Source organism: Echiichthys vipera, assembly GCF_963691815.1.
Source record: "Echiichthys vipera genome assembly, chromosome: 13".
NCBI lineage: Eukaryota > Metazoa > Chordata > Actinopteri > Perciformes > Trachinidae > Echiichthys > Echiichthys vipera.
This window is the reverse complement of record NC_139838.1, coordinates 16826591-16842278: the sequence shown is the minus strand read 5'-3', so window position 1 is coordinate 16842278 and position 15688 is coordinate 16826591. Positions and strand designations below refer to the sequence as shown.

Here is a 15688-nt window from a genome sequence, read left to right as displayed (position 1 = left end):
AGCTCCAAGAGCTTATGTATTTTTTTTGTTGGTTCCTTTTCCAGCTACACTTCGGCAACAGTGATAATTGAATGTTCAGAATCAGAATCAGAATCAGAAGTACTTTAATAATCCCCGGGGGAAATTGTTTGGTATATCGGTTTGATGGGAAGAAATTCATTTTAAGATTAAAGCATGGTGGTCAGGAGTTCGCTGAATGACTGGCACAAAAACTCAGCCTGCAGCCACCGTTAGTCCTATGACTTGTACTACTGGAGCAACACGCTGCATGGCTTCCTCTGTGTGTCTTCCTGGCTGTCCTGTAGCTCTTATCTTTGTTTTATGACGGTCACTCCTAGGGACATTGTGCTCACAAAACAACATGGCCTAGAAAACCTTGGAATCTAAACAGCAGGGAAAGCATAAAAACACACAGATGATAAAGTGACTGGATTTAATGTATGGATTCATGCAGTACAGTCATGCTCATGGCCCTGAGGTACAAACTACAGGAATAGCTAATCAAATTGGGCCATACAGTTCACACTTCTGAGACAGAAGACGTTAGTTAGAACTGGCTTCTACATCTGTTTGGGACTATTGGGACAGTCGAGTCAAGGCCTATTTGAAAAGCAATAGTGTGCATACATAGTGCATTGCTTCTGTCAATAAAACAATGCTTATCAATGATATTATATCAAAACACAATGTTTGCATTTTTCCAGTTTTTGTTACTGCAACAGATGACAAAGTGTTAGTATGACTGCACTAAAGTAATGGAGACTGGTGCAAAAAAAGCTTTTATAATTGTTATTTATAATAATTGGTAGTCTATGATGTAGTCTCCACCAATGCAAGAAAGTATAGAGTAAAGTTAAAAGAAAAAAAAGTATATGCCTCAAGGTTCACGTCAGGGTCCACGAGGACATGGGCAAATTAGATTTTGTGCTTCAGTTTCCCTGAGGGCAATTAATTTCCTTATCATCCGGAAGGAAACTCAATTTGTAGCCAGAAGTGAAATATATAAACAAACAGCTGCATAAATAATCAATTCTCAATGCTCCAAGCTTATAAACAAACCCAAAATAAAACTTTTTCCAAACTATGAAGAATTCATCAAGATAACTAAGTGTAAGGGATGTTAGAGGATGAACAGATTTATGTTCATCAGTATCAGTTTCTTGCTGCATATGTAGCCTATTCATCTGCATATATGGCAGCTGATAAATTACAAGAAAATATCAACAGAGAAAAGCCCAAAACATTTGTCTTTATTACATAGTCTGTCACCCAGGAAGTACAGGTTATTAACAATTACTATTTTTCAATTGTAGCTATACATTTATAGCACATTTGAACTTGTCACAGTGTGAATTAACCTTAATTATATTATTTACACGTCTTTTGGTTTTGTCAAAATGTCTTCTGAAAATGACTGTCCTAACTAAAACAAAAACAATTACAAGGATGCTCCAAATATTATTTATTACATATTTATTGTGGTGTCAGCTGTAAAATCCAGCATTGCTGAGGCTCTTGTTTAAAAGCTCTAACCCTAACTCTACTGATAACACGTTGACAGTAAGACCAGGTGAAAATGTAACATCATCCTTGCTTTATTTCACCTCAGTATAATGGACATTGATTATTGATAAATTAAAAACAGCTATATACTACTTTCACTGTCACCTAAAGGCAGTGACAGTTAAATAATGTAGTAGTTAGATGTTACCAGAGGAGGTCAACATTGGGTCTACTAACACCAAAACAAACAGGAATGCTGCCTTTAAGGACCAGAGAAAATACTGGAATTTCTAAATTGATTTTAAGCAAAAGATAAAAGATGCGGTTAAAACTAATAAAACTATGTAGAAATGTGAGAGAATGAGACCAAGTGGAGAGCAAGTCCTCAAATAACACGTGGCAACACTTCCGACTATAAATACTGAGGCTAATGATAAGGATTGACTGATTTAATTTGCTATATGATGGTTCTTCTTCTCCTCTCCCATTTTAGACCTCATACGTTATGAAAGTGAAGATAATTATTAGATTTTAACTATTTTTTCAACATTGCATATACATACCTCCAAAGGCATGAAAATATTTTTTTAAATAATCATAATATAAACATTATTATAGCCGACTACAATTAACGTAAATTAAGCTGCAGAACATTGCCTTGAAAGCTAAAAGGGAAAAACATTTAGCAAGCTTTTCACGACCAGCAGGCCTAAAATAAAATAAAAGTGGCTTCCAGTGCTGAAAGGGTCTTCTCATGACGCCAGTCAGATCTTTGAGCCAACATTTTATTTGCTCTGGCTGATGTTACCAGATACATCAACTGGAAACTGCCACTAAAAGCATCAGTTCACTCCCCAAACTTGTAGCAAGTCATTATCTGGACAGTCACACAACACTGATTACTGTCATATTGTGTCATATATTTCAATAAGGACTGAAACCTTAAATAAACAAGGCAACACATTTTAATTCATCACTTTCATCCCCTCTAGCCAAAAACAGTATTGATCACCCTTTAGTGTGTTTGCAGCATATTTATCATTACTTCTGACTGACTGATTGACTTATAGGTCTATGAGCTCTTAAGTCTATATTTGCTTTCAGATTGATTGTGCCTATGAATTTAAAGAGGTCTGTCTATTTGCGTTGTCACTCAAAAGGCCTTAGTGACTTAGTTTGATCAGTGATTGACAATTAAGACAGCTTTTTACATTTTCAAAGAAAGGTTATCGTATTGTTTGTTATTATTTAAGCAGTATACTGAAAGCGGCAGAAAGGCAGAAGTGAGGACACTTTAATATGTGTTTAATTTATTGCAAATGATATAGTTATCACAGTATTCAACAACTTTATTGCATATTTTCCTCAACTTGTTCAGCCCCAATTCACACTACTACCACCAGAAGGCTAATGTCAGACATTGGGCCTTTCAGCCATTTGTCCATCACCTTTAGGTTTATAGTTATAGATAATTTACAGTCTAGTCTTCCGGCGGATTATGAGACAATGGGCCCCTGGGCACAGACATGTAAGATGCCCCCCCACCCTGAACTAGACATCCAAACTCAAAATCGACTTTCAGTCATTTCACACCTCCTTGTGGTAATTTTGTGGTAATTGTGTGACTGTTTTGCATCTCTCCGATTGTTTTTAATCTATTTCAGTTGTTTTCTTCTTGCTTTGAGTTGTTTGTAACCATTATGTGTAAGTTTTTGATCGATTTGTGTCAATCATTTAGCATCTTTTGATGCTCATTTGGCATCTCTGAAGTCATTTTGGGTAGCTTGTAGTTGTTTTGAGAGCGTTTGAGGTCATTTGGCATTTATTTGTGAATGTTTTGTGTTATTTTCAGCAACATTTTGTGACTCAGGGGCCCCTGACCCTATGGGCCCCCGGGCCTGTGCTCGATAAACCCGTTCAGTAATCCATATGTTCTGCTATATCTGACTTTATATCCAGACACTGAACCTCACATGGACTTCTCGGTCACGTGAAGGCAGTACAGTGCGCAGCAGCCTTTGCGCAAGCGCACATCGACTGCCCTGATCAGCTGACTGTGAGTGAGATGCTGTGTTGAAGCACCTTTGAGTCGAAAAGCTGTTATTATCTGCGCTATGTGTGGGAACCTGCGACTGTTCGACTGAACTACACCGCGTGGACCAAATACTGAAGCCATTAAGCACACCGGTAAGCACGGAAATACGTCGGTTATTGACGTCGTGACAGCGGGAAACTGATGCAAACAGGCTCGTGTCAGCAGCGAGCTAATACTGACATCACCATATAGCAACCAGTTATATTTTACTAATATAACCAGTGATACTGAGAATGATTTAACACAAATCACACCTCAAGAGCAGCAGTTATTATCACGTGTTGTTGACGGTGTTTGATTTAAAGGAGGATCAGTATTAAGCATGTCCTCTGCAGCACAGAAACTGATCATATGACCGTAAATCAGCAGACATGGAGGTGTGTGTGTGTGTGTGTGTGTGTGTGTGTGTGTGTGTGTGTGTGTGTGTGTGTGTGTGTGTGCGTGTGTGTGCCTGTGTGCGTGTGTCTGTCTCTGTGTGCGTGTGTCTGTCTCTGTGTGCGTGTGTCTGTCTCTGTGTGCGTTTGTCTGTCTCTGTGTGTGTGTCTGTTTGTCTGTCTCTGTGTGTGTGTGTGTGTGTGTGTCTGTTTGTCTGTCTCTGTGTGTGTGTGTGTGTCTGTTTGTCTGTCTCTGTCTGTTTGTCTGTCTCTGTCTGTTTGTCTGTCTCTGTGTGTTTGTCTGTCTCTGTCTGTTTGTCTGTCTCTGTGTGTTTGTCTGTCTCTGTGTGTTTGTCTGTCTCTGTGTGTGTGTCTGTCTCTGTCTGTGTGTGTGTGTGTCTGTGTGTGTGTGTGTCTCTGTATGTGTGTGTGTGTGTGTGTGTGAGGTGTCAGCATTTCAATCATGGGGACTTGTGAGGAAGTTCATGAATCAGAAGCCAAAAGCGGAACAGGGAGCCTTCTAATATTCATGGAGGGATACTCTAAAATACTCCACACTTTACTTTAGCAGAGGTTGCAATGGCATGTTAAAATACTGAGTTTCAAAAAAAAGGCATACATTAAGAATTTTAAAGGCAAGTTTATTTATGTAGCACATTTCAACAACAATGAAATACAAAGTGCTTTACATAAAACATTGAAGAGCAATTAAAAAGATCATTTAACGTAATACAAAAAAAACCCCAATCTAAAGTAGAATAAGACAGGTATAAATTGCAAGAGTAAAAGGTGCATTGCAGTGTAAGAAATTATGAATAATAATTAAAACCAATTTTGATACCACGGCAAAAAGAACAAAAGTCCTTGGCACACAAAATAGGACTTTTTTAAATCAGCAGCCCACAGTTCTGCTACAGAAAACTAAATGTACACGTACAAACACATACTTGATTTTCCCCTCTGTTGTTTCATCTACGCAGGCTTCGGTTGAAAATCAGACGGTTGATCTGCTTTTTTTATAGCTTTGGTACTTTCAACACCATATTATGTGGATATCTTATCATTTTGAAACACGGAGGATTGAAAAATATTGAATTATCAATACTTGACAACTTAGTAATGATCAACAAGTGAAGTGGAGTAAAAAAAAAAGTACAATATTTTATTAGAGGGTACGTTTACGACTGAAGATGTGTAGCCTAAATGTGTGAAACGCTATATTTGACTTTAATTCAAGGGAGCTGCAGTTTATCTCTAAATACTGTTTTAATTCTCTGATCTTCACATCATTTGAGTTGAGTTTGAATTGTTTAAGCAGTGTTTGTGATAACTATAGATAGAAATCTCGATCAAATCCTTTACGAGGCTGTTTTTCACAAGTCATATCTATAATAATGTAGATTAGACCTATGTTATTTTTTTATTTTTTTCTAATATTTGTGGAAAATCAGTGGAAAAACTGTTCACTGACAAAATAACCCAACAAGTATTATGATTTTGATGCAAAAATCATTTCAGACGTTGTTCAATACACCCTAAGATGTTTAAGGAAAACCCATACAAACGGTATGAATCCACAGAGATAATTGATTCTTAGCTGTTTTTTATTGTCTCACGGTATTTATCGTCAGACCAGCAGCCCTGGAACAAGCCACGCAAGAGCTCCAATAAGACTCTTTCTCTTCCTTCACCCTCAGTGACTTCCTTTCATCAAAGGCCCGGCGGACAAACCTCTCACCTGCAGCCATGACAGAATTCTGGTTGATCTCCGCTCCGGGGGAGAAGACGTGCCAGCAGACCTGGGACAAGCTGATGGTGGCCACCACACGCACCAACAACCTCTCTAACAACAACAAGTTCAACATCCCTGATCTCAAGGTAAAACAAAAGCTTTCCCCACCACAGGAAATACACCTGCAAGTGCATTAGTAGTGTTTTTTGTTAATATTTGTTGTGCGTTGTGTCTCTAACAGGTCGGAACACTAGATGTCTTAGTGGGTCTGTCAGATGAACTGGCTAAACTGGACACTTTTGTGGAAAGGTAAAAGTCCATGTGTTATTTCTGAGTTGAACAAGTTTGTAAAATGCCCTGTGTATTTGTTAGGCAGTAGGAGACAGTTTTTAGATGAACAAATGTCACTTTTTTAGTACAGTTTTGTTCTCCCGCTGTCATCTGTTGCTTCTCTTGTGTTTACTTGTTCTCCCGTGTGTTGATGTCTGACCCTTCTCCTCACCCTGTTGTCGTGTTTCAGTGTGGTGAGGAAGGTCGCTCAGTACATGGCCGATGTCCTGGAGGACAGCCGAGACAAGGTCCAGGAGAACCTACTTGCTAATGGAGGTAATGGCTGTTCACTTTAGGGAGCAGTGTGTAGGATTTAACGCCATCTAGTGGGGAGCTAGAGACTACAACCAACTGTAGTAGAAGCTATGGTGGCCTTCAGTTACAGTCACTTTGCCTTTTTGTCTTTTTCGCTTCATTTTTGCATCATGAACAAAAGTGCAATGCAGGCTTTCAAATTTTTCAGGGCAGTGAGAAGCGTGTCTCGCTGAGCTCCTTCTCCAGTCTTCCACAGTCACACAGGCCCTGAGCGGAAACGCATTTAGCCTTGCCGGTACCACGTAGTGCTTTATGTCCCTAGCCTTGATAGAGCTTACCTGTCCTATGTAAATACAGATAAGAAATGATCCACTCAGGAGGATAAGTCAGATTGTTGGAAGAGGTAATTGTACACCAATGAGGACTTATTTCTGAATGAAGACATTGATTTGAGATAATAAATGACTTTAAACGCTACACACTGTCCCTTTTTTAAAGCTGAAGGAGGTAAAAAGCAAAAAACAACACCAGAATTTGAAGCAGAGTGAGACCTCTTCCCGCAACCCACTCCTCTCCTTCTTGAGCCAATAGGAGCGCTCTCTCTCTATCTCGAAACTACCTTCCCGGGGTTTAATCATCAGGCGTTCACTCTTCAATAGTTGCCATGTTGGTGGTAGAAAGCAAAAACAGTGTGATGTCGTTGATTAGACATCAAAGATGGGTTTTTATGCGTTCAGATATACAATACAAAGACTATGGAAATGAAGGCGATTAATGCTGATGACTTCAAGTGTTCATTTTCACTCTTTACAGTTGACCTGGTCACCTATATCACCAGATTTCAGTGGGACATGGCTAAATATCCAATCAAACAGTCACTGAAAAACATCTCTGAAATCATCTCCAAGGTAAACGTCTGCTCACTTATGGACATATTGTTTGATTTTTATCTTAACCTTTGTGCTTTCGTGTATGTATTTTTAATCAAGCACTATCATTGGCATTGTGATCAATTTTGAAAGACACACCTACAGAGTGCAACAGAAAAAAAACAACTACAGAGAACAAACAACACAAATGGCATCATAAACAATGTAGATATAGTGTGATTTTTCCCGCTCCTGTGATCCAACAAGGATTATTCTGTATTTTATGTTTTATACCATTGTGTTATCTAGCAAGCGACTCAGATAGACAACGACCTGAAGGCCAGAGCTTCAGCCTACAACAACCTGAAGGGAAACCTGCAAAACCTGGAGAGGAAGAATGCGTGAGTAATTAAATAATAACAGTAATATATTAATAAACTTTAATTTGATTGCAGAATTATTGTTTAAAGCCGTGTGGCACATGATTAGCTTGTGTTTTATCTTTGGCTATTTCCCCATATTGTTAAAACAAGTCCACATGTATCCTTCGCATTTAAATATTTTAAAAGTGTTGGGTTAAATGTGTTAAGTACTTTTGCGCCACACATTGTGTACTTCATCTGTACATCTGGAGCAAAAATGTTTGTATATCTTTTTCTAAGAAAGCTTCCTGTCTGACTATCTGAACCGCATGTGTCGTCCTTTAGGGGTAGCCTGTTGACCAGGAGTTTGGCTGACATAGTGAAGAAAGAGGACTTTGTACTGGACTCAGAGTACCTGATCACCATGCTGGTGGTTGTCCCAAAGTACGTACACTTACATGTATATGTTCCATACGTGGGGAGGTTCCTACATGATAGAAGTTCCCTTCTAACTGGAGCTACATAAAAACAGAATAGAAACAGTTTTTTACGTTATTAGAGGTATGATGTGAGTTTTAATGGGTTCACAGTCATTTAAGAAGACACAAAGTGAAAAGTATTTCAGTTCAGTGAATACGTTTTGGCCACAGAAATGGTCATATTGTCACTCATCACTCACTATCATCTTCAACCGCTTATCCGGGGTCGGGTCGCGGGGGCAGCAGATCCAGCAGGGGACCCCAAACTTCCCTTTCCCGGGCCACATTAACCAGCTCTAACTGGGGGATCCTGAGGCGTTCCCAGGCTAATTTCAAAATAAAATGAAAATCTTTCAGTTATAATTGTAATAATAATAATAATAATAATACATAGGACTTATATAGCGCTTTTCAAAATACTCAAAGATGCTTTACCACTGTAGGACACACATATATAGATTAAAAACCCCTAACAAACAAACAAGGAGGTTAGCAGGGACAGGCAAGTTAGATGAGGTGTGCACTGAGGCCAGTTTTGAATGATGGCAGTGTGGGAGCATTTTTCATGCGTTTAGGGAGCGAGTTCCATAGAGAGGGGGGCGGCGACTGAAAACGCCTCGTCACCCCAACTTTGGTGCTCGGTCCTGGGGATTTTTAGGGTAATATCAGTGTAGGTATCAGCCTACGAATGTCAAACAATTCAATACATCACATTTGTCTTTTCTTTTCCACCCTCACCAGGACAGGTTATGGGGACTGGCAGAAGGAGTATGAAACCCTGGCAGAGATGGTTGTGCCGCGCTCCACAAAGTAAGCAAAACTACATGATTCAGTTATTTTTGACAAATATTTGAATGATCAAGAGGAGAGTTTTGCTCTTACGTATCTGATTTTTTCAATTAATGTCAAGCAGTTTAGCTTCCTCCATTATCGGTGGTTTTAAAGGTCCTATATTATGCTCATTTTCATTTTCATACCTGTATTTTGGATTTCTACGAGAATTTTTTACACCTCATTGCAGTCAGGGAATGACGTAACGGCACTGTAATTGTAGTGGCACTTTTTACCTTGACCTTTTCAACGGATTTCCATTGCTAGGCAACAGCCTTGGTCCTTGGCAACTTCCTGTCGGCTGATGTCGTTCACATACACTGCAACAGGAAATAAACTAGGACTGTTTGGAATGTTTATGTTTACATCTTTGAAAAGGTCCACATAGTATAGTTGTGACATCACAACCGTTTGAAGACAGTTTCTGAATACGGGCTGTGTGCATTTTTCTCTGGACTGAGCGTTTTAATACTTTTACAGTATTAAAACAGCAGCTCGACCTGCTTTATGATAAAAGTCATGGTAACTCACTATAAGAATGTTGCAATATTATTTTCTTTTTCTGTGACCAGACAATTTGCCTTGCTTTCTCAGTTTCCCCCCCTCTGCAGTTGCTTTATCAGGTTTCGTGCTCGACTCTGATCAGAATCGGAAGCATCTCATGGTTGACCTGTAAAAAGCAAATGACTCATATTAAAGTAGAAAGACATTATGTGGTTGACTTGCAGAAAGCAATTGATCTTTTGCCAACGAGGCTAGATGATTTGAGGCGTTATGTTCGGGCTTTTGGACTGACGCAACTCAGTGTGCTGTAGTAACCTAGCAACCTGAACCAGAACCGATGTGGAGCATCATCTGGCCAGGGGAAACGTCTTATGTTAGAGTAGCCAGGGCAGGGGAAGTTCTCTCAAAGAAATACTTGACCCTCAAAATGACATTTGTATATCAATTCCTCACCGAGTGTTGCCTTGAATTTGTGGTTGCATGCCTCCACGGTGAACAGAGAAACAGAAAAGTCTTGATGCATGAAGTAGGGCTCTGCGTTTAACAGCAAAACTTCCATTTACAAACTCTCACACAACTCTTGCAGTATTATCCAAGTCTCATGTATTCAGTTGTGTGCTCAGTACTTCCCAGTCAAATGCGTTTTCGCTAAAACACAGGCACACTACTTGTCCTGACTCACATGGACTAATGGCATGCCAGCTATTTTGCTTCTAAATGGTAAGCTTTAAGCATATAGCAATAACACATATGTGATAAAAGGTTTTATCCATATTACCTACTCTTTGTTGTAGCACCACGCATTTAGCAAAGATAAATAAATGATGCTGTGCTATCGGTCACGGGTGGAAGACCATATATTAAATGTGATATAATATAAGTAAATGTACTTGCGTTCATTGCAATCTCAGCAACAGATATTTTCGGTATTAACATTCTCCAAATGTGCACGTTTGTTTTCAGAGTGAGATATAAGTTTACAGATTTAGCTTACAGTATTAGATGTTATTTTGTTCAAAACTCTAAATTCCATAATTAAAGTACTAGACAAGCTGAAAATCTTCAACTCCCTCTATGGTATGAAAACATTCATTTATTAGACGCTTCTGTCTCATTGTTCTGAGACATTGTTCTGCTTTGCTGTCAGAGGCAATAAGTTCAGACTAAAAGTGTTTTTGTTTATATGTTCAGGATGACTCTTTGCTGTCTAACTTTAACCCCACATGACCCCAAAATGTTTTTTGGGTGTGGTTTTCATATAAGCCATTACAAGTTTCTGCTCCACCCACACATGTACTCTAATGTGTTATCCTTATGTGTTTTATATTGTTTATTTGTGATGTAACACTAAAACTTAACCTCCAGGGCATTGAAGTAAATAAAGAAAATGATTCATACTCGTGCAGCACGACATAAATCCCAAAAGGGGACACAAACTAAGTAGAGGTGAACAGTGAGGCTGGTGTGTGGAGTCTGAAGGTGATACTGTTTTGCTTATTTTTGCCACAAGGACAAGGTGTCAGACACACTGTGCGTGTCCAGCTCTCATGTTAATGTGTCCTCTCCTCCAGGCTGCTGTTCGAAGACAACGACAGCGGTCTGTTCAGCGTCACTCTCTTCAGGAAGGCTATCGATGACTTCAAGCACAAGGCCAGAGAAAACAAGTAAACTCATTTTTGCCAAAAAACTTAATACATTTTTGGTAAATTCCTTCAAAGTCTTCACTTCATATTTTATGTAAATCTGGACCGTTTGGATGGAAACTGCAACTTGACTGGTTGTCAGCCGCATACAACCACAGGGCGGTAATTCAGATTTAATTTGAGCTGTATTTCAGTTTTAGTCATTTGACAGATCTTTATTCTGATCTGCCGGTTGTGTTTCCTTGTTGTGTTTTCCATAAATGATGTTTGGAAAATCAACCACAGATATTAAGCAGTGATGACACTTCATTATTAAAGTAGGCCAGCTATTCTTAAACCCATTCTATATTAAACACAATTAGTCAGCGCCTCTCTCCAATTAGCATGACTGAGGGATCTCAGTGTTTCTGTTTGTGTCATTTGTCTGTTTGTATGCAGCCCATTTTCAGGAGTGCACTTGAATGTCTGTGTGTGTGTGTGTGTGTGCTGACAGCTGATTGTTTGCTCTCCGCTGTGTGTCCTGAAATAGGTTTACAGTGCGTGATTTCCAGTACAATGAGGAGGAAATGAAGGCAGACAAAGAAGAGATGACACGTTTGTCCACTGACAAAAAGAAACAGTTTGTACGGCTGCTTTTTCCTTTACAAACAGTACTTTTGACTCAGAATGGAAGGAAGGAGTTAATGGCGCTCACTATTTACCGTGTTAATTCGATATTTGGCTGCAGATATTTAAAAAAAAAATGATTTAATGATTCATTGAGCGTACGCAGCCCTGCAGCTTGTCTTAAATAATGGCTGACAGACAGTAATCTGCCACGGTGCTTCGTGGTAATTCATAAGTAATATTTAATTAAGCAACATCCAAAATGGGGATGTCCAAATTTAGCCAGTTGACAGGTATTTTATCTTTATTAGAAAATATTAAAATGCTGTTTCTATCCATCCAGGGGCCCTTGGTACGATGGCTGAAAGTGAATTTCAGCGAAGCTTTCATCGCATGGATTCACATAAAAGCCCTGCGTGTGTTTGTGGAGTCAGTACTGAGGTAAGCAAGTGAAGACCCAGCAGCTTCCAGGAACTGCCCTCAGTAACGTGCGTCAGTCTGCGACTCTTTCCGTACTTTGTCAATCCAGCCACCCTTTCTTTTTAATGTAAGATTGGTTTCTTCTTGTTTCCTGTGAAAGATGACAGACAGATTTGTTGTGTTTCACAGATACGGGCTGCCAGTGAACTTCCAGGCCATGCTGCTCCAGCCCAACAAGAAGAACATGAAGAAGCTGAGAGAGGTGCTCTACGACCTGTACAAACACCTGGACAGCAGCGCGGCGATCATTGATGTAAGTCTCCTTCACACGCTTCATATTCGGATGGGAGTAGTTTAATGCAGGGACGTTGGGTAAGGTTATTTTTACCAGAGGTTTTAGTCCTGTCCAAATGCGCCATGTCAGTAATTATTCCGGAGAATATCAGAAAAAAATACGCCGATTTTCACCTTCTGTAAAAAATACCTCAGGTAAAACTAGTCCCGTCTGAATACGACCCTCTGTTAAACATACGTTGATATACCTTCATATCACGTTTGTACGTAGTTTCCACAAATTTTTTGGAACATTGAGAAGCACTATTTTTAGATTCTATCCTTTAGTTTTGTGTGTACTTAATTTTGTGATATCAAGAAGCGACGTAGCACGCACATGGCGACAGGGAGATGACGGCAGTGGTAAATCCAGTAACCCCTGCCACCTCTCGTTGAGTACAGGGATTTTTTAATCCTGTGCGAATTGGCCATTTATATTACAGGCGTCCTGAGGTGAAATAATTTTATCCCACGTCCCCACATTAAACCAAAAACCACAAAATCCTGCCTGAATAGTGCTAAAGTAGCAGGTGAAATAACTGGAGGTCCAGCTCTTTGACATTTACGATAACAAGGTCCTACAGAAGACTGGAGCGATCCTTTGTTTAAGGTGTTTGAGTTACTGACGTCTGGTTGTCACTTCCGGATGGAGCGGCTAAATTCTCCTTTATCTGTTGCCAGTGGCCTGCTCAACGTCGTTTATGTGCAACAATTCGGTCGCCCCTACGCAATTCAACTTCAACTTTTTTAATGAATGTCTAAAGTGAAGAGAAGATAACCTGAGCTTTAAATGTTACAAAGTTCAACATGACACATTTCTTTCTTTTAAAGCAAGATTATTATTTTATTTTTTTCAAGATTATTTTCTGGCAGTTTTTCAAGCCTTTATCAAATAGGACTGACAGGAAATGGGATGACAGAGAGAGAGGGAGACATGCAGCAAAGGGCCACAGTTCGGAGTCGAACCCGCGGCCGCTGCCTCAAGGACCTTCAGCCTCTTTACATGGGGCAGCTGCTCTAACCAGTCAGCCACAGGACGTCCCGCAAGATTATTTCTATGCCCCGAGTCCTTCGTCATGATTTCCGGCTGTCCGTCCGTCCCATTCTTGAGTAAATTTCTTGTGAATTCCAGGATGAAGTGATTCGATTTTGGAGGTCAAAGGTCAAGGTCACTGTGACCTTACAAAAGGCGTATTTGGCTATAACTCAAGAGCTAATTATGACAACATCTCACACGAATGTCTAATATGATAAAAAATTATGAAGGGATGACATTTTTTATCCGAAGGGTTAAAGGTCAACTTCCCTGTGACATCATTATGTTCTGCCAACATTTTTTTCTGTCTTTAATTCAACGCCATAACAATATTTTTAAACATAATTAATTAATAAAATAATACTTAAGCGAGAAAGGGACATTTGAGGTCCCCTGCTGGGGCTGCTCCCCCCGCGATTGGATCCTGGATAAGCGGTTGAAGATGAATGAATGAATGAATACTGAAGCACGTAAACATGGTCTGGTAGAAACTAGAATACAAATATGAACCTGAAAATGAGCCCGATATAATGTAAGTGTGTGATTCTCTCTGTGCCTGCAGGCCTCGATGGACATTCCAGGGCTGAACCTGAGCCAGCAGGAGTACTACCCTTATGTTTACTACAAGATCGACTGCAACCTGCTGGACTTCAAAGTCTAGTAACACATCCTCTCACTCTCTGTGCAGCCGTGTTTTGACGTGACATGTTCACATCCTGAGCGTTAATTTATTTACATGATTTTTTTCTTGTTTTTTTCTGCACCTTTGGTCCTCCCATTGTCTTTCCCTCTCTCGTGCTCCTGGTACATTCCTGGGTCCATACTGAATACGCGGTTGAACGTCTGTTCTTATATGCTTGACAAATATGGGCCTTCTTCTTTGTTGTCACTTCCTCTTGGTACAACGCTGTAAAAGTGTAACTCCCCAGTTAACACCCACCAAAATAGTTGACATTCCCCCATCTAAGGACATGTAAAATGCTGCATTTTAATTGTTGTTGTTTCTTCACCCTGTTCCCATCCTTTATTCAAAGCAACAAAAACTCTACACACGTGGGAAATGGGGAGAAAAAGAAACGTGTATTAAATATAGTATTTATTTAAAGCCTCTAAAACCGGTGAATATGTTATTGTTTGTTCAGTTTTTGAAAGTGATGTGTTTTTAGCTACATGTTAGGAATGTCTGTTTACAAATAGGTGTTGACCATCGATTCCCCAAATAAAGCTGTAATCCTGTGAAATACTGAGATGGATCATTTTACAGTAAAGAGACGCAATATGTTTGCTGATTGTATTCACCTATAATTTCTGTATATTAAGCAGTTTAGGAAATATATTGATAGGTCTTTGTGCAAATACTGTATTGTCAGTATAACTGAAAATTACACATATTTAAATAAATGTGAAAATAAATCGTCTATGTGAAATATACTTGACTTTGGCTCACTTTCTTTTTTTAAAGTTAACATCACAATGTTATTTAAACATCCTCTTATTTTACTCTCATTCTTAAAAATGACAAACACCAAACAAAATTCAATTTTTGGGAACACTAAGTCTCCCTAGCAAGTAGGAGCCCATATTTACTTTTGATTAATCATTTTCAGTGTTTAATTCATTAGTCAACAACCATAAACCCATATGTGTGTATAAGCACATAATGACACTGTAGTAAAACAGTTAATAGGCCAAGCAATAATACCAATAAGAAAAATATTGTACATGCATAATATTAATATTAAACGTAATAACGATAATAGCAAATACATAAATACACAATCTTATTAATAATAGTAATAAGTACATAATAATAATGAAATACATATTTTTATAAATATTAAATACATACTGATAATAATAAATACATATTATTATTAATATTAAATACATAATAATGATAATAAATACATTCTATTAATAATACTATTAAACACACTGATAATGCTGATGATAATAATAATAATAGCAAATACATAATAAATACATACTATTATTAATAAGAACAATATTAAACATAATAATGATGATATTAATAAATACATACTATTTGTATTAATAATATTAAACACAGAATGATAATGACAATAACAATAGTAAATATATAATAATGATAAATACATAATATTATGATTACTTATATTAAACACATAATGATAATATTAATAAGAATAATACATCATATTAGTAATCATAGCTATAAATACATAATCAAAATGATAATAAACACATCACATTATAAGATTAAACACATAATATTATTATTATGATTATTAATAATCATAATAATCATAATAATAATAATAACAAAGGGGACTT

The 15688-nt window shown here is 38.4% G+C and overlaps 1 protein-coding gene across 1 annotated transcript; it reads left to right on the top strand.

Moving 5' to 3' along the window:
• The first annotated feature begins 3552 nt into the window (after positions 1 to 3552).
• On the top strand, positions 3553 to 14801 carry atp6v1c1b (ATPase H+ transporting V1 subunit C1b). The gene is made up of 13 exons (XM_083925693.1): positions 3553 to 3690; positions 5670 to 5850; positions 5946 to 6013; positions 6225 to 6310; positions 7103 to 7197; positions 7468 to 7559; positions 7866 to 7964; positions 8741 to 8809; positions 10906 to 10998; positions 11507 to 11600; positions 11927 to 12024; positions 12193 to 12316; positions 13935 to 14801. The coding sequence occupies exons 2-13, from the start codon at positions 5719 to 5721 to the stop codon at positions 14031 to 14033; spliced, it is 1149 nt and encodes a 382-aa protein (XP_083781819.1). The 5' UTR covers positions 3553 to 3690; positions 5670 to 5718; the 3' UTR covers positions 14034 to 14801.
• The last annotated feature ends 887 nt before the right edge of the window (positions 14802 to 15688 follow it).

What these genes read in the sequence shown, in the direction of transcription:
- atp6v1c1b (XM_083925693.1), top strand. Translation starts at nt 5,719, where the DNA reads ATGACAGAATTCTGGTTGATCTCCGCTCCGGGGGAGAAGACGTGCCAG. An exon ending in TCAACATCCCTGATCTCAAG is followed by an intron (nt 5,851 to 5,945) that starts GTAAAACAAAAG and finishes TGTCTCTAACAG; the next exon opens with GTCGGAACACTAGATGTCTT. An exon ending in CTGGACACTTTTGTGGAAAG is followed by an intron (nt 6,014 to 6,224) that starts GTAAAAGTCCAT and finishes GTCGTGTTTCAG; the next exon opens with TGTGGTGAGGAAGGTCGCTC.